The 25,408-nt window shown below is 37.7% G+C and overlaps 1 protein-coding gene across 3 annotated transcripts in view; it reads left to right on the top strand.

Moving 5' to 3' along the window:
• The window catches only part of LOC149565686 (glycoside hydrolase family 2 protein), a 258,916-nt gene that overhangs the window by 19,334 nt on the left and 214,174 nt on the right, over positions 1–25,408 (top strand). For all 3 annotated transcript variants that reach the window (XM_089819181.1, XM_089819183.1, XM_089819182.1), the window contains exon 3: positions 24,942–25,080. In XM_089819181.1, the coding sequence (XP_089675307.1) occupies positions 24,942–25,080 (139 nt within the window). The remainder of the gene's footprint in view (positions 1–24,941; positions 25,081–25,408) is intronic.

The raw sequence follows: 25,408 nt of genomic DNA, 5'->3' as shown, positions 1-25,408 counted from the left end.
AGATTTAGACTCAACACCTTGGAGTTTGTGACGCATGTCAGGCTGGGAAGCAACATCGCACACCTTTTACTAGTGGCGATTCTTGGTGAGCTTCTCAGGTACTTCAATTTGTTCATGTCGATATCTGCAGTCCTATGGCCACTCCTTCTGTTCTTGGGTCTAGGTATTTTCTATTTGTAGATGATTTCAGTAGAAAAATGTGGGTGTATTTCCTTAAAAAGAAATCAGATGCATTTACTGTATTTCAGAAGTTTAAACCCTTAGTTGAAAAAGAGTTTGGGAAATCTATTATTACTCTTAGATCAGACAATGGGTGGGAATTTTGTTCTAATGCTTTCTCCAGCTTCTTGGATACACATGGCATCCAACACCAGTTCACCACACCCCACACGCCATAAACAAAACAATGTAGTTGAACGTCGTAATAGGACAATCATCGAGATGGCTCGTTCCATGCTTGAACACAGACATGTTCCGAAGCAGTTTTGGGCAGAAGTAGTTAACACTGTAGTTTATCTGTTGAACCGGTCGCCCACAGTGGCGGTCAAAGGTAAAACTCCAGAAGAGGCTTGGTTAGGTCGTAAGCCCAGAATCAGTCACTTGAAGGTTTTTGGCTCTCTTGCTTTTGTTTGGATCCCTAATGCTTCACGCACCAAGTTGGATGCCAAGAGTCAGAAATTGATGCTTGCTGGATATAGCGGTCTTCACAAAGCCTACCACCTGATTGATGTTGAGACATCTCGTCTCATATATAGTCGTGATGTAGTCTTTGATGAGCAGCGAGGACCATTCATGCTTGTTTCTCTTGTTCCTGATCCAGCAGACCAACCTATGCAGGCTCATGATTTGGGAGTTCGACTTCCATTAGGTCCACCTGATGGGAGGGCTCCAGTAGCTCCTGCAACTCCAATTATTCCAGTGATACCTATACAAACACCTTCAACTTCTCCTGCTGGATCACCTCGCTTTGTGGATGCTTCACATGAGTTTGATCCAACTTCTTCTAATGAGAATCCTGCTGATCAAGCATCTCCTAGTACTACTATTGGTCATTCTCCTATCCGGCCTAAGTGGTGGGCTAAGACACTTGTCGATCTTCGTGATGATGAGCTCATTGATGGGAGAACTGCTCGAAAAAAGAGCAAAACTATAGATTCTGTTAACTTTGCTCTTATGGCTAACATTCACAGTGTGTTTGAACTTCAAACATATTCCGAGGCTAAAGGAATTCCAGAGTGGGAACAGGCCATGAAATCTGAACATTAGAGCCTGCTAAAAAACAACACCTGGGTCCTTTCCGATCTTCCACCCGGGAAGAAACCCATTGGCTGCAAATGGGTCTACATAATCAAATACAAATCAGATGGTACTTTGGATAAGTACAAAGCTCATTTAGTGGCGAAGGGCTTTTCTCAGCGTCAGGGCATTGAGGAGACCTTTGCTCCTACTGCAAAGTTGAGCACCATCAGATTAGTCCTAGCCATGGCAGCATAGTTTGGCTAGAAGGTCCATCAGATGGACATAAAGAGTGCTTTCTTGAATGGTGATCTCCATGAAGAGGTCTACATGATGCAACCTCATGGTTTCAAGGTTGCTGGTAAAGACCATTAGGTTCTCAGATTGGTAAAAGCTCTCTATGGCTTGAAGTAGGCCCCTTGGCCATGGTACATCAAGATTGATAAGTACCTCAGTGATCAAGGCTTCGAGAGTTCTTCAGACTCAAATCTATACATCAAGACTACTGACAGTGACATCATCCTTCTAGTTATCTATGTGGATGATCTGATCATCATTGGTAGTTCGACATCTTTGATTCAAGGAATCAAACAGAACTTATGCTAGTCTTTTGATATGATTGACCTTGGGCTCATGCATTATTGCTTAGGTGTTGAAGTTTGGCAACAATCTTCTGGTATATTCATCTCTTAGTCCAAATATGCCAGGGCCTTGTTAGACAAATTCCGAATGCAAGATTGCAAACTTGCATCTGCACCTATGGAGAAAGGTCTCATGTTATCAACAAAGTCTGATTCTCCTTCTGTTGATGATACTACATATAGGCAACTAGTAGGTAGCCTCATCTACGTTTCTGCTACTAGGGCTGATATCAGCTTCGCAGTTAGCTCCTAAGGTTGATCATTGGATGTTAGCAAAGCATGTGCTTCGTTATGTGAAGGGCACTTAAGATTATAGACTTCTGTACTCTCGAAGTTCTAATCCTAAACTTAGTGGGTTCACAGATTTAGATTGGGCGAGCTTTGTTGATGATAAAATGTCAACATCTGGATATGTGTTCAGTTTGGGATCCGATGCAGTCACATGGACTAGTAAGAAGCAGCAGACAGTTTCTCTCTCTTCTAGAGAGGCTGAATATAGAGGGACTTTTAAGGTAGGATGTGAAGCAATTTGGCTTCATCGAATGCTTGGGGATATGCAGATGTCACCACCAAGACCGACTACTCTATTTGTTGATAACGAAGGTGTTATCAATTTAGCACGGAATTCAGTCTTCCATGAACGAACCAAGCATGTGGAGGTTCATTGTCATTACATACGACAGTTGGTTGAAGACGGGACTATAGATCTGCAGTATGTTCCTACCATAGATCAGATTGCAGACATTCTCACCAAGCCTCTTGGGCTTGATAAGTTTGTCAAATTTAGAGGACAGCTTGGTGTGTTCGATAGATTAACCATCAAGGGAGGGTATTACAATAATAGATAAGTCGTCTATTATTAGTTAATGGTTATCTTGTAAATATCTTAAGCTTTAGTTTGCTTTCGTTTTTTGCTTTCTCTAGAATAGAATGTTTCTATTCTTTACGATCGTTTCATAAGAAAACATCATCTCATTCTTTTGTATAAATTGACCTCTCGGTCTTTGTTAATAACAAGCAAGTATTTACCAACTCCTCGTAATACAAAAGTGGGCTTTTTATTGGCAAACGCATATAATAAAATTATATCTAATATTGAAATTGGATTTTGGCATCCATTTAAATTTTTAATCTCTTCTAAGTTGATTTGAGCATAGTTTTTAATGTTTTATGAAAATTAGCCTTTTAGTCTAATTTCATGTTGCTTTATTGAAAGCTATAGTCATTTTATTAAATTTAATCATATCAAACATTTAGAATGCATAAAGGCAGGATTGTTATCACTTAAAGCATATAACGACATGCTACACACTTATTAAAACTCCACTACCAAGAAATATAGGTCCTAAATGCATGTAAGTGGGCTTTTTAAATACAATAACATGTTATTTAATCATTTAAATCACTGAAGGTGGGGAATTTGAATCCAAAAGCTGCTGTTACTGTGTTTTAAAAGTTTATTAATGTGTTTCTTAACTTGAGTTAGTTATAAAAAGAGCATAGGTGGGGAATTTCAACCCCAAAACACATGCAATTGCCAAAACATGTGTTTTGTTTCCTAAAAACACGTCATTACTTCTTTATGAGGGGTTTTTGAACATGTTTATGCATAGAGTGGCTTTTTGGCCTCCAAACAACATGCTTTTCAATCCTAAAAGCATGAAATTACTCATGCTAAGTGTTAAAATACATAAGGGTGGCAATTTTTGTGTCAAAAGCACATGCTTTTGCTTTTGTTATTAAAAGATGCATCATTAATTTTATAACATCTATTTTTAACCAAAGTCATTTAAGGTGGGGAATACAACTGTTTTTAACCAAAATCATTTAAGGTGGGGAATTTAAACCTCAAAGCACATGCTTTTATCACCTAAAAGTGTCTTTAATAATTTTATAATTATAAGGCTTGAGGGTGGCGATTTTTTGCCCAAAAGTCCATGCTTTTGGCTTTCAAAAGTGTCTTTAATGATAAATGCACGAGTTTGAGGAAAATGACAAATTTGGTTCAAAAGCACATGCTTTTGCTACCAAAAAGTGCATCTTTACCTCATGATATGAGGTGTTTTGGTCAAATAACCAAAAACGGCAATTTTTAGCCCAAAACCCAAAGTGTTTGACTCTCAATTCTCCACTTCAAGTTTTTTCTTAAAAAAGGGGTTTGCATCCTTCAAACACTTATTCCATGAGCATTGCTTAGTAGTTTTCAATGATCTATAGGTTGTTTTTGACTTAGGTAATTTTTGCCTAAAATTTACCCAAGGATCACATTGGGCTATTTAAAAAAGGAGTTTATTGAGTGTTTTGCTCATTTCTCAACCCATCTATGGCACTTTTTTGCCCAAAAACGCCTTAGTCTTGAGCAATTTGCACCATCAAAACAAAAAGTGTTTGGATCAAGGTAAGTTTCAAAGAATTTCTTATTCTTCCTAGCTTACATTCAAGTCTTTTAAATCACTTGATATGCGTTGGACGCCATTTTTCAATTTCTTTTCTTATTGCAGATTGCTTGGTCAAAACGGTTGCTAAAATGATGCAATTTTTTGCTCTAACTTCCTACATTTGGCAAGCTATGAATTTTGACTCATTTCTTGCAAGGATTGAGTCAAGATTTGAAGTCTATTTAACTCTTCATCTTACAATCTTTTTAAATTCAAAAAATCTCTTTGATTGCATTTTCAGATTTGTTTTGCAAGTGTTTAAAAAGATTTCTTCTCTTGCCTTTGAAGGAGAAGTTATGATTCCTTGTTACTTTTCATAAGGTTTTTGTTGTATATATTTGTTGTCTTGTTTATACAAGTCTCTTTCATTTGAATTTTTGGATTTGCATGTATATACGATGTGCTCCTATTTTTCGTCTACCTTTGTCAACTTGCATGCGCAAACACTTCATCTTGCTTGTACATGCAGTCGGGATTAAGAACCCTGTTCTTAGTGATGACGAGCTTCCTCCACCGAGAGTGCTTCTCAGATTCTGTTATGAGAACTCTCTCATCAGTGAGTTTTCAATCTCCAGTGGTGATTGCAAACGTCAGTTGCTGAAAACCATTGCTAATCACATGCTGTTTTAGACATTTCATTGTTGCCTTGCCTTCAACTATGAGGCTTTGTAGCAATTTCTCCTTGTTGATCATTAGATGCAAGGTGTTGTAGTACATATCCATTGAAGAGAAAATATTGTGATCACACAAAACATCTAAGTCAACTTTGCTCATAGTCCTCCACACGTTCAGATCCACATCAAGAGAATTAAGTTGTTGATGAAATGAACTAAGTTCTTTCAACTTTGTTGAAACGTCTCTTCCATGTTTGAGTATCCAAAAACCATCTGTCATCACATCTATCCCTTGGGTCACCAAACGATCACACTAGTTGTCTGTGGCCTTGGCTTTCTTCGCAATTTGTATTGCATGCTCTGAAGATTCAACTGTCAAAGAAGAAGCTTTCATCTTTTCAATGACATCTTGCAATCTGGCTTTCTCCTTCTTGAGCCTGTTCTTCCTTTCCCACAACTTAGCGTTCTTTTGTGTGAGCACACTGAGAGCATCATAGGCATCTTATTGACAAGCCAAGCAAGATTTTTTACCAAGTTCAATAGTCATGAACTTTTAATCACTAGTTTGCATCAACTTTATTGGCTTTTCAAGAAGGGGCTCAACTACTTCTACATGCTTGGTGTTATCAACACTCACCATGATCCTTGATACCACCTTTGCCTTCTTTGTCTTGTGAACCTTGGCCTTTTCAACCACAGCATAATCATGGTCTTCAGGTGGGAGTTCCTCCTTCCTCTTTTGAGTAATTGCGCTGAGCCAAGGAGGAAGAGTGAAGGAAGAAGATCCCATGGTAGTTATAGTAACTAAAGTGGTCGTAGGATCAATCCGTGCAACTGTAGCTACAATAGGGAAGGCAGGCCTCAGACATAATCGCCATTGGAGTTGGGCTACTATGTGTGAATTCTGGGATGAATTTGCTCAAATTGTGCTGATGAAGTATCTATCCATCAATGCCATGAAAGAAACCACAAGATTTGGGATAGACATGGTATATGCATCAAACATGCTCTCAAAGTTGCGATACTGCTCCACTGTTAGGATTGTAGGAGCAACCAAAGAGTTAGGCTTGGACAGTGTGATTGGAGTTGGAAAAGTATCTATAGCAATATGCAAGGGTGAATCCACAAACTCATCTGAAGCTAGTGCAAAATTAGGAATGATAGATGCAACCAAAACCTCTAGAGGAGGAGATTTCTTTGGCAAGCACTTTCTGATGGAGGAGGAATCTCGTCATCGCTTGGGGTGGACGACTTCAATTTTGGAGAGACTGATACTCTCATAGGCTACAAATTCTCACTTCGTGATTTCTAAGATAAGATAAAGGAGTGTAGTAGGGTTACTAAAGAATGCAAATGTCATTTGCAAATTATCTATTGTTGCACAAAGCACGGGAGAGGCAAATGTGACAATTCTAGAAGAATCGTTACAGAAATTTGGTGAATTCATGGGCACGTGATGATCTTTCTAAGTGCTTAAGGGTACTTCTCTTTGTTGTTCTCATGCTTTTTGAAGTAGGATAGTGTTGACAGATTGCATGTAGAAGCAATCGAACTTTGTAAATATAGGAAACATACACTTGTATGGATGCTTCATGTAATCAAGTTGCAATAGCATTACACGTGCAAGTTAGAATAAGTCAAAGTTAGTTAGGAGTTTGTTAGAAGAATAAGTCAAGGTAGTTAAGGGTTTCCCCTTTCCTCTTCACCTTTCTCTCTTCTTTTCTTATACAAAGGAGAGAGCTCATTGTAAATAATCATCGTTTGCTTTATACAAGAAGGCTATGCTTGTAACTTGAAAACTTTGTGTTTCTAGATACAAATTTCTGAATTGAATAAAGAAGCAAGTTTTCCCAAACTTTGTGTTATGAGGCTTGGAATTGATTACTGTTTTCTTAAGTTGAATTGATCACTTTATCTTTGTTCTATTTTATAATCATCTTTGTGAAGTATTTGACTATTCAATTTTGTTTCTTGAATACTTTAAGCTTTTGGAAATGAGATTGCTATAGATTAGTAGTGGCTGCAAGTACTGAGGATTAAAGACTTTGTGCTTTAATTCCTAGTAATTTGGACAAGTTGGCAAGAGACTTTGCGCCTTGTTAGGTATTCATTCAAAAAGGATTGATTGTAGGAGACTTTGTGCTTTAATTCCTAGAATGTCATTTTCAATTTGGATAAGTTGGCAAGAGACTTTGTGCCTTGTTAGGTATTTGCTATTTTTATTCAAAAAGGATTGATCATTATTACCATAGCAGTAGATTCATTTTGTTAAATTTGCAAGTAGTAGCTTTCACTATAAAATCATTTTTGACAAAGAGGAATTGATTTAGAGAACCGCCTATTTGTCAATTTCAGTTAGGTTTCTGTAGCTACCTATGTAATGTCCCCATCATGAAATAAATGTATTTAATTAAACTTTTGTAACGGGCCGATTGATTTCATGTATCTTGGACCCATTTTTATTTTTGTTTCTGTAGTTTGTGTTGCCGTCGGCTATCTTTGTACACCCTTGGAAAGTTTCCTGATGGGTATTTAAGCACAGTTTGTAGGTAGTCTGTAGGTATGCTTTGGATTATTTTTCTCTGTACTACAAATTCCTGTTGGAGTTCTGGATTGTTCGCCATTTCAAAAGTGAAAGATCTTCTCTATTTGGCTAGTGCAGTTTCGGTGGGATTCGACCCTCACCCTATTCTGTTGTCGCATGTATTACTTTGCTCGGATTTGACAAGTTGGAGCACCATCAGTTAGGTTTCTGTAGCCACCTATGTAATGTTCCCGTCATAAAATAAATGTATTTAATTAAACTTTTGTAACGGGCCGATTGATTTAATATATTTTGAACCCATTTTTATTTTTGTTTTCGTAGTTTGTGTTGCCGTCAGCTATCTTTGTACACCCTTGGAAAGTTTCCCGACGGGCATTTAAGCACGGTTTGTAGGTAGTTTGTAGGTATGCTTTGGATTATTTTTCTCCGTACTGCAAATTTCTGTTGGAGTTCTAGATTGTTTGCCATTTTGAAAGTGAAAGATCTTCCCTATTTGGCTAGTGCGGTTTCGTTGGGATTCAACCCTCACTCTATTTCGTTGTCGCTGTATTACTTTGCTCGGATCTGGCAAGTTGGGATTGAACCCTCACCCTATTCTGTTGTCGCATGTATTACTATTGGTTCGAGCTATTCTTTGTTCTGTGCACTTCCATTTTGGTGTCTATTATTTTGTGGATTCCATCAACATTTTGTGTTCTGTGTATGAGCAAGATTGTGTTTCCGTTGCCAATTGTGTGAATCCGCACTGCTCATTCCTCACCCATCCATTCTTCCGTGCTGTCCACCTCCTTGTATGGCTTTGGCCCTCAGGTTATCCATTTGAGCCATTGTACAACCTATTATTCTCACTGTACGACCTGCTACAAACACCGTACGACTAACTATCCTCCATCGTACGGCTTCCCAACCTCCCTTCATACAGATTGCCTCTCCATACCGTACGGCCATTGGGGTCACTGTATGGACTGGCAACCACCACACAACCTCCACCTATGGATTGACAGACTCCTGCGTACGGCTAGCAATCTCCACACCGTACGGCTTTGCATTTTGCCCTCCAAATTTGGCCCGTACAACCTCTCAGTCTTTGCATTCATATTTCCGTACGACCATTCTAGTTTTAGAGTTAGTCGGAACATTACAATGGTATTAGAGCATAAATCATCAAGAGCATCTCCGAAACCATTTGGGAAAGTGGCCACACAGCATGGGCAGTGGTCGCATAGTAGGGCAGTAACCGCACAGCACGGGCAATTGAGGCCGCGCAACACGGGCTGAGGCTGCGTAGCATGGGAGCATCTTCGAAACTGTTCGAGAAAGTGGTCGCACAACACGGGCAATTGAGGCCGTGTAGCACGGGCTGTGGCCGCACAACATAGGAGTATCTTCAAAACCGTTCAGGAAATTTTCTGAAACTTTTGGGAACATCTCTGAAATCGTTTGGGAACATTACAGTGGTAACAGAGCTTAGATCTTGGCTGCTTGTGGAAGTGAATGCAAGTTTATAGTTGGAGGAGAAAATGAAATAACCTTATTGATAGAATTTCAAATCATCAAGATCCTACGATAGAACTCATGAATCTTTTAAGAGAGCTGAATAGAAATCAAATGCAAATCAATGAAACCCAAAGGCTTATGTACGAAACTCTACAAAAATTGGCCAAGGGAAAGACTACAGGAGAACAAAATGGGCATAGCGATGATTTTGTTTTTGGAAGGACAAATTTTCAACCCTCTCACTCTCGACCCTCGATACCCATCTTCCTTTCAAGGACGAAAGCACCACACAAAGGAAGAGAGGCCACTTTTGAGGAAATGCAAGAAAAACTTCGGGAAGATTGGTGGAACGCAAATATGGAAGGAGATAACAAAGATTGTGTTGATCTAAGAATGGGATATTCTGGTGGAGGGAATCGCGGTTATTTTAATGATGATCTCAGGAGAAAGATCGGAAAGGTGAACTTATCGCCATTTGATGGATCTCGAGTCATTGCCGCACAGTCATGGGTCCTAAAAGCAGATGCCTATTTCCAACTCAATCCAATACCTGAAGAGGAAGCAATCAAGTTTGCAGCACTTCGTCTGGAAGGAGTGGCGCATGAGTGGCAGCATCATGGACTGGTCACTCTCGGTCATGACCACGTCACTTCATATGTTGAGTTTATTGAGAGACTCATTGATCGTTTCGATGGGAAGGAACCTGAGCTAAACTTCAAAGATCTGGCTTAGTTAAAGCAAACGGGCACGGTGGACAACTATGCCATTGAGTTCCAAAGGTTGTCCGTACTAGTCACAGACATCTTTGAAAGACGTCGAATTGTGTTATTCATGGATGGGCTGAGAGAGCCTTTGAGAGGCTGGATCAAAGGGTTCAACCTAGGTACACTCAACGAAGCTATTAAGAAGGTGCATGACATGGCCGCATCTTTCTCCAAAACTCACATAGTTACACCAACAACATCCCCACAAGAAGACAAAGACGAGGGGCCAATTCAAAAAAAACCTCAGTTAGATGAAGAATCTCGACAAGAACTCCGGAGGAAAAAGCTTTGTTTCACGTGCAAAGAACCATGGGGTCCTGGTCATCGCTGCCTCAAGAAGGGAAAGATTCATTACATTGAGGTGATGCCTGATGACGATGAAGAACAAATACCTGCAATGATTGACGAAGAAATTACCCAGCAGGAGAAAATAAATGCTCTGATACAAAAAGGGGGTTCCATTGCTACCCTCACTACACTGACTAGAGGTGGTATCTTTAGAGTTCGCGGCACACTTCACGGAAAACAAGTCCCAATCATGATTGATAGCGGCGCTACACTCAATTTCATCAATTCATTTTTGGTCACCAGGAAAGGCCTGCACGCAGTTGAGCATGGAGGATTTGAGGTTAAGGTTGTAGGAGGAACCTTGTTACCTTGCACTCATGTGATCCCACGGCTACAAATTTCCATGGGAAACTATACCTTGGCAGATGATTTCTTTTTCATAGATTTGGTTGATACTGATATCATTTTGGGCATCGAGTGGTTGGAAACTCTTGACCAGTACACTCAAAGTTTCAAAAGGATGGACTTTTCATTCAAGACGGATGGCAATAAGGTGTTGCTCAGAGGAATGTCAAATAAAGGATCGAGAGAAGTCACAATCAAGAAGATGGAGGCAATTTTTAAACAGGATTTGGCCCTAGATGTTGCAAGTAAAAACAAGATAGTCAACACCTCACCGCATTCCTTGGATAATTGGCAGGCCCATCTATTGACTGAGTATTCCAAGAACACTTTTGCATGTGAGTTGATGGATGGTTATATATGCGATGAAAGATACAAGGTTATTGATGACATCATTTACTTCGACGGGAAGATTTCTATGGGAAACTATACCTTGGTAGATGATTTCTTTTTCATAGATTTGGGTGATACTGATATCATTTTGGGCATCGAGTGGTTGGAAACTCTTGACCAGTACACTCAAAGTGCCTGACTAGGAATTGAAGGAGTTGATTACGGAAGGTCTTCCAGAACCGGGTTTACATTTGCTTGAGGACAAGAAAATTTTGGGACAGGAGGACTATAATGTCGCCATCATAAAATAAATGTATTTAATTAAACTTTTGTAACGGGCCGATTGATTTAATGTATCTCAGACCCATTTTTATTTTTGTTTCCGTAGTTTGTGTCACCGTCGGCTATCTTTGTACACCCTCATAAAGTTTTTCGATGGGTATTTAAGCACGACTTGTAGGTAGTTTGTAGGCATGCTTTGGATTATTTTTCTTTGTATTGCAAATTCCTGTTGGAGTTCTGGATTGTTTGCTATTTCGGAAGTGAAAGATCTTCCCTATTTGGCTAGTGCGGTTTCGATGAGTTTCAACCCTCACCCTATTTCGTTGTCGCATGTATTATTTCGCTTGGATCTGGCAAGTTGGAGCACCATCATATTGCGAATAACTATTGGTTCGATCTATTCTTTTTTTTGTGCACTTCCATTTTGGTGTCTCTATTATGTTGTGGATTCCATCAACATTTTGTGTTTTGTGTATGAGCAACATTGTGTTTCCATCACCAATTGTGTGATTCTGCACTGCTCATTCCTCACCTATCCATCCTTCCTTCCGTGCCATCCTTCACCTCCTTGTACGGCTTGGGCCCTCGAGTTATCCATTTGAGCCATTGTACGACCTATTATTCTCACTGTATGGCCTGCTATAAACACCGTATGACTTCCTAACCTCCCTTCGTACAGATTGCCTCTCTATACCGTATGACCACTGGGGTCACCGTATGGACTGGCAACCACCACACGACCTCCACCGTACAGATTGACAAACTCTTGCGTACGACTAGCAATCTCCACACCGTACGGCTCTGCATTTTGCCCTCCAAATTTGGCCTGTACAATCTCTCAGTCTATGCATTCATATTTCCGTACGACCATTCCTGTTTCAGAGTTAGTTGGAACATTATAGTGGTATCAAAGCAAAAATCATCGGGAGCATCTCCGAAACCGTTCAAGAAAGTGGCTGCGTAGCACGGGTAGTGGTCGTGCAGCACGAGGAGTAGTCGCGTAGCACGGGCAATTGAGGCCGCGCAGCACGGGCTGAGGTTGTACAACACAGGAGCATCTTCGAAACTGTTCGGGAAAGTGGCCATGCAACACGGGCAATTGAGGCCGTACAGCACGGGTTGTGACGTGTAGCATAGGAGCATCTCCGAAACCATTCAGGAAATTTTTCGAAACTTTTGGGAACATCTCCGAAACTGTTCGGGAACATTACAACCGATGGTAAGAAGGGAGCCTCCCCTATTGTTGATAGGAGAGATTTATCTCACTGCACCGTTGGCTAAAATTTCCATTTTGTAAGTTGTTGTCTTAGTAACTTACAAATTTTTTAGCCAACACAAAGATAAACATATAATCAAGTTATTAATCATAGTAGTTAGATGGCAGTACGAGGGATTCCTTTTATGCTTTGTTCAATGACTTATCCTTGTTATGAGGCCTATGGGGGTGATGCAGGTGCCTTGAGCCTATCTATTAAGTTCAAGGTCATTGAAGTACATTCATCATTTTGCTTTCTGAGGCGCACAACATAATCTTCCATATTAGCCTCTATTGGGCATGAAAGTATGTCTGTCATTTGGCCTCTTAAGGGGGGTGGAATACATATGCGCCGTATCGACCTCAATCATCCTAGAAGTATATTTGCCACATCGATCTCCTAAGGGTTAGGAAAGGATATCCGCTATATAAGCCTTCTATTGAATTTGAATGGACCACTCAACAACTTGCTCACCTTAGATTGCCATATTGTTGAATATTTTGTCATTGATGTCAAAGTTTGATGGTCAAAGTCGTATAAATTTTGGAGGACTAGTCAAAGCAACGTAGAATTAGAATGAACTGTTTATCAAGCTGCGGATTATTCATCAAATCTTCCTGATCTGCGTGGTCTTCTATTTGAGTTACTTGACTACTTGCTTGAGTTGGTTGGTTGCTTGTGTTTGAGCTATTTGGTTGTTGTAATGCCCCTAAGTGCAATTGGTGAGGGCTTTTGCTAAATTGTTATAATGTCTATTTTAGGACACTCCTTTCTATCTTTAACTTATACTCAATTCTTAGTTTTCCACAAATGAGCACGCGACATAGTGACAATATTCTTAAGAAAAGATGTATTAGTTGCATTGTTATCTTGATGCTATTTAAGAATGATATTGCCAATATTTTTTATCAAATGTCATATTCCCTTATGACTGAAGTAATGACCAATACCCTAAGTTACCAAATTCGCCTTTGGTAGGCTTGAAGTCTGGTTGAATTCCTTGCAAATAAGAAGTCAGAGCAAATTCATTGCACAATTCACTCTAGCTGACCAAGTTGGTTAGAAAGTGTGGCAGTTGAACCCAAGTAGTATTAAAGTGAATTTCAAACCCAACACCAAAACTCATATCAACTTTGAGCAAAAATTGACTCTTTTTTTACTGTTAAATTTTCTTTTGGGTCTAATTTAGTCTATTCGAGCCTCCAACCCTATAGTAGACCACTAAAAAGGCTTAAAAGGATGTTTTATATGTCATTTGTGCATTTGTGAATGAAAAAGAAACTTCTTGCCTCCATTGCTATAAGCTTTCTTGTTTGGTTGCCTTTGCTCAAGGAGTGATGAAAGGTGATTGTTGCATGCTCTAAAGCTTGTTTGTGATCTACTATGTAATTCCAACTTTGGAGTACTCCTCAAAGACATTGAAGAGGAAGATTTCAACAAAAGAGCTGGCTTTTGTTGATTTTTAATTTATTTTTCTTTGCATATTTTTTACAAGATGAAATGAACTCTCTAGTCTTAATTTCTTTTTTCATTTTGATTTGTGGCTTTGTATGTTGTTTATAGATTCATTGAATGGTAAGTGTTTCTAGCTCTAGGAACTCCCAATCTGGCTTTGTATGTTGTTTGTAGTTCATTGAATGGTAACTGTTTCTAGCCCTAGGAACTCCCAATTCATAATGAACTCAGGCTCTCTAATATGGAAATATGTGGAAATGATTCACCAAATGTCAGGCAAAGGAGGCTGCAATTGGATTTGTAGGCATTGCAAAGAGGACTATAGTAACTTTTATGCTTTATCCCTTCAGCAGGCAATAGTTTTAGTCCTGGTCAGCCAAGGGTTGAAGGGTACCCTCCACCTAAAACCCTTCTTGCAAAGCATATTGTGAACAACTATATTCAAGAGCAAATAGAAGTAGAGGAAGTAGCTTGGAATCCAATTGATTATCCTTTGCAAAGGTTAAAACTAAAAAAAATCTATGGATTCAGTTTCTATTTCTGATGAACAACTCGTAGAGGGCTATCCATTCGTGTGTTCCTCTAGAACCGATGACAAATAAGAGAGCAAAGGGGCCCTTGGAAATGTTATTCTAGAATGAGGCTAGAGACATTGTTGAGCAAGACATAGTGAGATGAATTTATGCAAACGGATTGACATTTAATTTTTGTTCATTGTATTGGCAAAAAATGGTGAGATCAATTAATAACGCTCCAGGGGTTTTTCATGGGCCTAAGTTATGAGAGGTGCATACCACTTTATTGGATAAAGAGGTGAAATATGTAGAGGACTCCTTGAAGCCCATAAAGGATTTATGGATCAAAATAGGTGTGTCCGTAGTATCTAATGGTTGAAAAGATGCAAGATTGTCCCTGGGGCAATGTTATTGCAATATCCACGATATGAGCAATGTTTTTGAGAGATGTGCATTATAAGGGGAAATGAAGGACAAATCCATTCATTGCAAACATTCCCATGCAAGCCATTGAGCAAGTTGGCCTTTAAAATGTTGTTTATGTAATAATTGACAATGCAAATTGTGGGGCTATCGGTTTATTGGTTGACGCGTGCTTCAAATACATTTTATGGACACCTAGTGCTATTCATTCACTCAACCTAATGCTGCAAAAAATTAGCAAGAGAATGAGTGTATCAAAAAAATGTATGAAAATGCCTAGGAGATCCAAATGTTCATCATGAACCACCATATAAAAGAAGCCATATTTAGACAGTTCTCGATGTTGAAGCTCTTGAAAGTAAGATTATTTGAAATTTAAATATATTTTAGCCTTTAGTTTAGTACACTTTCTAGGTTTCTAAATTTAAATTTATTTCTTTTGATTTTGAAATAGGTTGCTTAGACACGTTTTGCCTCGAATACTATTGTTTTGAGACGCCTTGTGAAGGTTAAAAACTTAAAGGGCATTATCTAGAATGGTAATTAGTGCTAATTTGAGTATATGGAGGCAATCTAGTAGTACAAGGGTAGATGTCATTAAGGCAATGTACTAGATGACTCTTGGTGGGATTGTGTGGTGTACCTCCTGAGATTCACTGAGCCTACATCTAGCATGATCTGATACACCAATATGGATAGCACTTGCTTGGGTAAGCTATATGATGGGCATAGACTCCATGATTGAGGATATTAAAAAAATCAGAAATGAGAAAAAGCAAGATCTTGAACAAACATTCTTCAAGGAACTACATAAAATCATGGTGGAAAGATGGAACAAAATGACTACCCCTTTGCATCTCCTTGCCTTTGCATTGAGCCCTAGGTATTTTAGTCACTTGGACCTCAAGGAGAGTACCACTAAATTTGTCCCATAGTAGAGATCCTAAGGTTAGTCGGGGGTTCAAGGCAACTGTTTATTAACTCCTTCTTGATCACATACAACATATGGTGAGGGCTGAATTCACGAGTTTCACAAGAAATTGGATAGGTGATGAGCCCCATAGAACTACATAATGGTCAAACATTGAGACATCCAAACTCATCCATCACATTAGTAAAATGTAAATTGAGATATCAAATAGAATAATTTAGTAGACTAAATCACTCAAAGACCAAATCAACATTCAATTCATGCATGCAATCATGTAGCATAGTCAAGGATCTGAATAAGCATTAAGGAAATAAGTAATAACCTCTTAATATAAGCAAACCACAACTAATTCACTATAAACATTAGTATATCAAATTCACACCTCATGCTTGTACATGTGGATGCAGATTCATTTGGAGTTGAATGCAGGTGGGGGTTACATTGGGTGCATCGATACCTTGTGGATGTGTTTGGATGTGTAGTTAACTGGGATATCAAATTTCACACCTCCTGCTTGTACATCTGAATGAAGATTCATTTCGAGCTAGATGTAGGTGGGGGATGGCTTGGATGCACTCAAAAAGTGCATCCTTGTCGATATGTCTAGATGTAGAGTCAAGTGAATCCGTGTGTATCTGCAACGTATGGATGTGTTTCTTGAGCGCATTTAGAGAACATCTAGATGCCATTGCCCAAAAAAGTACTTTTGACTTGCAACAAAAACATTTTTAAAGCACATCTTTTACTTTTTTTTTCCCTCAAAACCTTAAAGCGACCCTTTATGAAGTCATTCATTGTGAGAACATATTATTTTGTTTGCGATTTTGCTATCTTCTCATTTGATCTCCATGTAATGTTCGTGCTATTGGATTTAGCTTGGAATGAGTCATACCTGCAAAAGAACTAGTAACAAGTCTAACTAGAATGTTCTACCCCAATTCCAACCCAAACCTTAGGAACGTCTCCAAATCCGTTTTCCTAACCTTTCACTATTCCATTGTCTTCTTTGGAGTGAACCCCCCTAAGGTTTCTTCTTGGAAAGGGAATGTATATATTGACTCATTAAAATATTTGGCACTATTATGACAGTCTCATTTAGCCATTCAAACGAGGTTATACTAATCTCTTGTACGAGCACTATTATTCATTCATATGAGGGTTGTAATAGCCTCCTACACTGGCATTGTGAGGTTCCATTTGCCCCATCTTAACCATTTGTATAGAGACAATCCCAAACCCTACAGTGGCATGCCATTCATATAGAGACGAGCGTAGTCCCTATTTTGGCACTATGGGAATTTTAATTCATTACTTCATATATTCAATTGATAAATATAATATCAAATAATCATGAAATACCATTAGGTGAAATTTCATTATTTAATATACATAAACCTTTGAATATCATTTTTGAATGATTATAGATTTCAAATGCAATTATACGAATACAAATGTATATATGTCATGGGCTTTAGTGCTCAGCTCATGTAGTATTCTAAGTGCAAGACGATTTAAGGTCAGCACAATTCAATCGCATACTACAACTTCAGCAAAATACAGATTGGATTTCGCCAACAAGATATGACTTAAGCAAAATGACTCACAAAAGGAATGCAACAACACAATGCAACACAAATTTGTGGGGGCCCAAGCATGATTACTTTATCCTTTGCAATCCAACATCACAAATACGAAGTCAATTCACTCTATGTTAAGAAACATAGGTTGCCCCAAAGATTATCCAGGCTAACCAAAGACCTAGTCGGAACTATTACAATACAATGATATGAATAATTCCAATCTTTGGACGAACAAGATCAACAATGTAATTAAGAACTCACAACTAACCTTTTTGCTTGCTCTGCTCCTTGACCATACTTGGAATCTCCAACTCTTCACCTTTGAATGGAATGAGCTAAGGCATTGCCTCCTTAGATAGGCATTTGCATCGGACGAAGAACCAAGTCAACGCCATTAGATTTAGGTCCTCACCATCTCACGACGCACAAAATTCAACAAGATCCCGATCCTCCAATCATGCAATCTCCAATGGCACACATAATGTGAGTCGGCCCCAAGTGCATTATGTTAAATGAAAACACTTGCGCAATCACCACATGCTACATGAAGCATTGAACTTGCAAATGCCCTAACGTGTCCTGGCTAAATCAAGTGCCTCAAAACTTGTTCTACAATGATCCCTCACGAGACTTATCCAATGCCTCATAATCACCAATGCAATCTAGGGCAAAGTGTTAAACACTAATACTTAGCAGATTGCACCATCAAATCTGTTCACTAGCCAAGCATTAAAAATTGCCTCGAGCTCATTAACATGAGCTCACTAGCTAGGGTTGTTGCTTCCTTCCCTAACGAACTTGGGGCAAAGCCTTGAGTGTCGATGCATCCCCCTTAAGATGCATGGGAGAGGTTACCTTGTTATCTCATCTTTGTCATGATGAGTTCTCCTTGAGGAACTCCATGACTTTTTCCTCGTCACACCACAATGTTTCACCTCTTCTCCTTGTTGCCTCCTCATGAGATGATCCGTCCCAAATCACCTAGAACTCCCAAAAAGCCTTTCTTCCCTGTCAACTTATGCCCGTTGCAAGCACTTGATCAACCCACCTATTCAAATTATCAATCACATTTGGAGGACATTGATTTGGCACATTTCGCACTGCATCTTCCTCATTGGGTGATGTCTTCACAACTTAGAAACACGAAAAACTGGATGCAAGCCAAGATGAAAAAGTAAGTTCAACTTGTATGTGACTGGGCTGATCTTCATGATCTCAAAAGGCCCATCAAATTACCTCACCAACAAAGTACTCAATCCCGCGGGTACTTTGAACTACATTGAATCCATCCTTAATAAAACGTTGTCACCTACATTGAACTCAAACTTCCTACGATTTTGATCTACAAACTTCTTCATGCAACCTATTGCCTCAGTAAGATGATAGCTTTCTAAGTTCTCGTTCATTTCAAGTTTGTACCAACTTGGCTACATTAGTATTAGATCTTTGATAACCTCGCAATCTCGTGCACAATAACCTAAACAACTTAGACTAAAACCTTGAAGTGAATCTCAGATCCCTCCTTGACACAATATTGAGGGGAATTCCCCAATACTTCACCACATTCTTGAAGAGATACTTTGCCACTAACTCGATATAACAAGGCTGTTTACAAGCTACAAAAACAACATACTTACTAAACCTAACGATGATCACCATGATAGTTGAGTAACCATCAACACTCAGAAGCTGCATAATGAAATCTTGGCTTACGCTTACCCACAACCTAATTGGAATAGGTAGAAGTTGCAACAATCCTCCAAATTGCATGTTCAACATGTTCACTGACTTACCCTACTGACAAGTGAGGCAAGTCCTCACCTACTCCAAATTGCATGTTCACTGACTTATTTTGTTGACAAGGTAAGTCCTCACCTACACCTCAACATCTTGGGTGCATGTTTGGCCAATAGAAACCTCTCTTAAGAAACACTATTGCTCGCGTCTGGCCTAGTTGATTTGCCCAAGTTGAATCATGACACTCATGTAATAGTTCCTTGTGCAATTCCTTCCATTTTAAATATACAACCTGATCTCCACATAGTACACCAATCCATCCTTATCGAAAATCTCCATGTACTTCCAACTCAGAGTTGGTGCAAGATCTAATTAATGTGCTTGGGAATCATTCTTCAAGCTCCCTTGATCTTCTCTTGCACATCTTTGACAACTACAACCTAAGTAGAAGCTTCCCCCATGTTTCATAACGCGTTGAGTTGAGCCTTCTTGCTCAATGCATTTACAAGGTATTCGCAATGACATCGAGTTCAAAATAAAAATTGTTGAGGAATTCTTGCCACCCTGCTTGCTTCTAAGTGAGCTTCGCTTGCGTTTTGAGGAAGTCAAACTGAGGTTGTTTGACTTCAGTAAAAGCAACATTCCCAACAAGTAGTGTCGCTAGACCCACAAATAACGCACAATTGTTGTCATCTCCTTTTCATGACATGAGTTTTTTCTCTCTCTGTCGTTTAACTTCCTTGATTCATATGCGGTAGGGTGACTGTGTTGCATTAGAATACCACCAATCGCATAGTCGGATGCATTTGTTTAAACCTCAAATAGATGGATATACTTAGGCAATGCTAACATTGGCTAAGCAATGATCTTGCACTTCAATAACTCAAATGTCTCTTATTGTCGATGTCCCAACTTCCAACCGTTATCTTTCTTCAACAAATCTATCAGAGGACTTATGATCTTAGAATAGCCTATTAGAATATTATATTATTTCTTTAATGGTCATCTTAGTTAGTCTTTAGTTAATTTTTGTCTTTAGGTCACAATTTTTTCGTTTAGAAACATCTCCTTTGTTTAATACAACTACAACAACATCGATTTGCCATAACATGGTATTAGAGTAGGTCGATGGGATTTCATAAAATTTGGCGAATTTTTAAAGAAAAATTTGAGCCTCTTCTGATCTGGATTTTTTTCTAGAAATGTTCTTTTCAATTTGTAGAAATAAAAATTATTAGAGGTATTTTATGGAACTTTTGTGGTTTGCTTTGAGGATTTCTTGCCAGAAATCGTAAGTTAGGTTAAGGGTTTTGATCCTGCGATTTCTTGGTTGCAACAAAAGTCTCCATTTTTTTGAGGGTTGCATGTACTTGCATGTGCTGGTTTAACATGTGAAATCTCGTGTTTTGCCGTCCTTCAAAATTATTTGGTGGGTTTATAATTTTTGCCTCAAAATTTATTTGTTGGGTTTTACGTGGTTTTAGATTTTCTTTGGTATTCATTGATTTTTCACTTCAAAAATCATGCTGGGTTTTGTTCAAATGTTTACCTCAAAAACTATGTTAGGTTTTGGTTGATTTTCTCCTAAAAAATCGTGGCTTTTTGCTGTTTGTTTTGGAGTATCATGCTCACCTGCAAAGTTTGGAAGGTCTGCCAATTTTTCCTCAAAATTGTGCTAGTTGTTCTCAGTGTTTGTCTCTATCTTCGAGGAAGAGCAACTTTGTTATCCAATATTAGGTTGGATGTTTTTGTGATGATTTCTAGTCAGATGTTTTGTTGATTCTGGGAGGGTTAGTGGTAGACTCATCCCAGTGACAAAGTCAGTGGAAGGCTCTTGTCTTTTGTTGCAAAGCACTTTGAAAAAGGGGACACCATTATCTATTTATTTTTGGGCAGATTTTGGCTTCTTGGTCATTTAACATTTTGTAGATTCAGGGAGGGTCTTAGCAAAAACAAAATGTTTTGAAGAATTTTTGCCAAAAGACATTAGTTAGAGAATGACCATTAAGGGAGGGTATTAGAATATTATAATGTCTCTTTAATGGTCATCTTAGTTAGTTTTTAGTTTATCAGGTAGTTTCTATTTCTGCCTATACAACACGATTGTTTCTTTTAGAAACATCGTCTTTGTAAATCTATATAAGGAGCTTTCATCTCCTTTGTTTAATACAACTAGAAAGACATTGATTTACCATAACATAACCAACTATAAACTTCTCCTAGTAGTTTACCAACTTCAAAAAATGATGCAGCTTGTGACCACTCCTCAAAGGTTCCCACTCTTGGATTGCCTCGAGCTTCAGGATCTGATCTAATTTGTCTATGCCCAACAATATGGTCTAGAAGTGAGCTAACCTCCCACTCAAGTATGTAGGAGGGAGGCGCCTTGTAGCACTTTCCACTCACAGTAATTCCTGTCATAAAATCCAGCCAGTAGGGACTTGTTGCAACATTGAATGAGATGTTAAAGAACCAAATGTCAACTTGCCAATGCACATCGTTGTTCCACCCAATAGCCTCAAGTTGTGGTTGAGTTCTAGGAGTATTTCCATGCGCAAAAAAGCTATCTATAGAAGATGTGCATGTGTTGGCTTAAGGCAATATTTCATGAGATTTCTCTCTCCTCTCAGCAATAGGGGAGGCTCTCTTCTTACCATAGGTGTCTCCGATAGAAACTTAATTAGAAACTACAAAAGCAACAGTTCTCTTAATCAATTCCTTTTTTTTCAGGAATGATTTGCAAGTAACTACAGCTTTCAAACTTAACAAAAAGGTTATATTGGTATGATAATACTGGTGGCTTTGGGGTTGATGTAAGAACAACACCAAATACAATGATTTACTTAAATATTTTAGTGAAACAAAAACTAGAACCCAGAGTCTCCAGTGCTTTCTTGAATGAAGGGTTTAAGCATAATAATCAGTAAGGCACAAAATCTCTTGCTGAATGCTCTCAACTTTAATAAAAACGTTTAGAATTGAAGTTCAAAGTCTTCAACTCTCAGTGATTACATCAACTACTATCTATCACAATTTGTCCTTTTGCAACACAAGTCTTCAAAAGTTCAAATTGGCTTAATTTTCTTGCCTTGCCAAAAGATAATTATTTACAATGGACTCCCTCCTTTATATAGGAAAAGAAGAGAGAGAGATGGAGAGAAAAGGGGAAACCCTCAACTACCTTGACTTATTCAAAGGAAAACTGTTATCTTTGATTAATTCAAAGTTACATGCCTAATGTAGTTGCAACTTGATTACATGTTACAACTTTGCATGTGATACTATCATATGTAATTACATTATGTTTTTCCATTATATGTGATATGTTAATTACAAATGCATGATGAAAATATTGTAAGTGTCTGACAAGACACAACTTCTTTTACATCATGCTTTATTGGTCTTCACGCTGCTATAAGACGCCCGATGTTTTACTATTGTTGTGCTTAGGTTTGGTGGAAGTATCTCAAACCGGAATATGGATATGCATTCTTGATTGTTCAGTTGAGTGTTCATTCTTGATTGTTCAGTTGAGTGTTCATTGACCATTTTTGTCTTGAAAGCACTCAATGCTTGTTATCATTTTTTCGCCTCCTTGTAGTCTCCATTATGTGATCATGCTTGCCTCCCATCCTTTCTTCTTTGTATGCATAAAACCAACTCTTTAAATGGTGAGAAAACTTTAAAAACAGATTTATGTAGGAGCATTGCATATGGAGTGCGGCTGGAAACTTTTGGGACAACGAATGAATACATGCATTTTAGCTCAAAATATGTGCTTATATGTTGGGAAACCTAAGAACAAGTTTTCGGAGGCCAAAAGCACGTGCAAACATTTGTGGAAAATGAAGGGAAAATGTGTAGCATAACATCTACTTATAATGAATTGTTTATGTTTTCATCATACAAGCATGCAAGTAACACCATCATGAGTTTTAAATCATATGGCAGCGATATAACAAGCACAGATACATGTTACTACTTTGCACGTGATACTCTCATGTAATTACATTTTGTTTTTCCATTACATGTAATAGGTTAATTACAAATTACAAATACATGATGAAAAAATTCCAACTGCGTGACAAAACACAACTTCTATTAGATCACACTTTATTGGTCTTCATTTTGCTACAAGACCGCTTGTTGTTTTCACAATTTGTTGTGCTCAGGTTTGGTGGAAGCATTCGAACCGTAATACGAATATGCATCCTTGATTGTTCGGTTGAGTGTTCGTTGACCATTTTTTTCTTGAAAGCACTCTATGCTTGTAATCATTCTCTCACCTCCTTGTAGGCTTCATTATGCGATCATGCTTGTTTCGTGTCCTTTCTTCTTTGCATGCTTATTAACCAACTCTTTAAAAGAGGAAAAGATTTAAAAACGAGTTTTTTGGGGAGCATTGCATATGGAGTACGGCTGGAAACTTTTGGTATAATGAATGGATACATACGTTTAAGTTCAAAATATGTGCTTATATGGTGGAAAAACCCAAAAATGGGTTTTTGGAGGTCAAAAGCATGCGTGGAAAATGCATGCAAAATATGTAGCATAACATCTACTTATAATGAATTTTTTATGTTCATTACCAGTGTACATAATGGTGTTATATCTTGGTCATTACCTTGGTGTTATAAAAGGAGTTAGAGTAGATTGGAAATGGTATGATATTGTTTGAATAAACTTGGATGCATTTAATACAAGACGAAATGATTTTGAAAATTTCACTTCCTTACATTCTACCCAATTATTTCCTCTTCTATTAATCCTACTTTAATTCCTCTCTTTTCCTCCCCTTTTCTTTTTCAAATGAACTCTCCTCTATCTTATATCTTATTTCGAAGGAGTTACATCTCTTTATTACATATCTCTTGGCCTTTTGTTAGATTTAGTTGATTTATATTGTTTTATATTATATTGTCTCTTGTAGTTAACTTGATTTATTTATTCTTTCATTGTAATTCTATTATTATTTAGTTTATCTTATTTTATTGATAATAGATTATATCATATTATTGTTATTTATTTATATATTTCATTTAATTATTATTTATTTTATAATGATAATGTTTTATTACTGTTTCTTATTCCTTAAATTTTAACACTAATTGTAATATATGATTTTTTTGCTTGGTAAAAAGCCCAAACCATAATAATTTTATTAATTTTAAATAATTAGGTTCATTTACCTCCGTTCAAAACGAGCACTAGTAGGAAAGAACGAAGAAAAGAAAGTCTCCAGTCTTGCCCGAGAACTGTCATCCACTCAGAAATTTACAATAGTTAAGATATAGAGGCATTCCCCTATTTATAGAAGTTTGAGCTTTGAGGGCATTCCCTTGTTTTATAGAGTTTGTATGCTTTTTTCTTGAGGTTTTTCCTCAATCTATCGCATAAAAAATGCGTCTTCTAGCCCTTGGTTGATACCTTTTTCTGGATTGTATTTGTGGATTAATAGATTGCTTTGGTCGAACCTGCATACATTGCTTCTTGGCCAAGATCGATATTAGCTTTATCATATTAAATGAAAGACAAATATCTCTAGATACAATATTTGAGAAATCCTTTTAATAGATAAATCAGTAATCTATATGCTTTTATTAGACCTTAACACAGCAATCAGAACCAAGCTGACATAAAATAAAGAATTTAATTAAAACTTCTCCAATAACATGTTCCTCTTATAGTTAGCTCACTTATCTAATTAATATCTACACCTTTCAAACAAAATACCAATAATATATGATTTTATTACCATTATTTATTTAATAATATTCTATTATTTAATTGTTATTAAATTTTTATCTTAAAATGGAGACATGATAGGATTTTATTGTGAGTAGCCTTCAGTGAAAACTTGTTCTATGCACTCTGCTAATGGTTAGCAATTAAAATTTTCATATGTGAGCTTGAAATTGTCTTTGACGTTGCTTTCTTGGTAAATTTATGCTAGTAGGCTAAGTTGAGTTATTGCTTTAAGAGTACAATATTGTGGTTTTGGCAGTGTTTTGGGAACCCTTTTGAAAAACAAACTAATACCTGATCCCTTTTATGGATTGGAGAATGAGGCTATACTTGATATTGCTGCTTCAGGAAGAGAGTACTATACTTTTTGGTTCTTCACAAGATTCCAAACAAATATGGTATGTAATCATATCATAATTTTTTTCACACTAAAATCTTCCTATGTTTATGCAAAGATCTGTTTTTATTGAACAGGAGAATGTGAATGAAACTATAATTTTGAGCTGGTTTCGATATTCTATGACTTGGTGTATATATTTTCCTTGTTTGCGGATGATTGTGTATTTATTAAAATTAAACATACTTGTTGGCATTCTAATTTGTACTTCACAGTAGTACAACAGAAAATGGAAAAGTGCATAAGTAAAAACCTACTCTCTTTGAATTTTTACAAGAAGTTCCCTTTTGAATGGTGAAGGAAATGCTAAATTTCCTTACACAAAATTA

The sequence above is a fragment of the Cupressus sempervirens genome, chromosome 3, assembly GCF_028749045.1.
Source record: "Cupressus sempervirens isolate cs-2001-9-10 chromosome 3, ASM2874904v1, whole genome shotgun sequence".
In the NCBI taxonomy this organism is placed as follows: Eukaryota; Viridiplantae; Streptophyta; class Pinopsida; order Cupressales; family Cupressaceae; genus Cupressus; species Cupressus sempervirens.
Note: the sequence above shows the minus strand (reverse complement) of the source record. Positions and strands in the feature narration are given on the sequence as shown.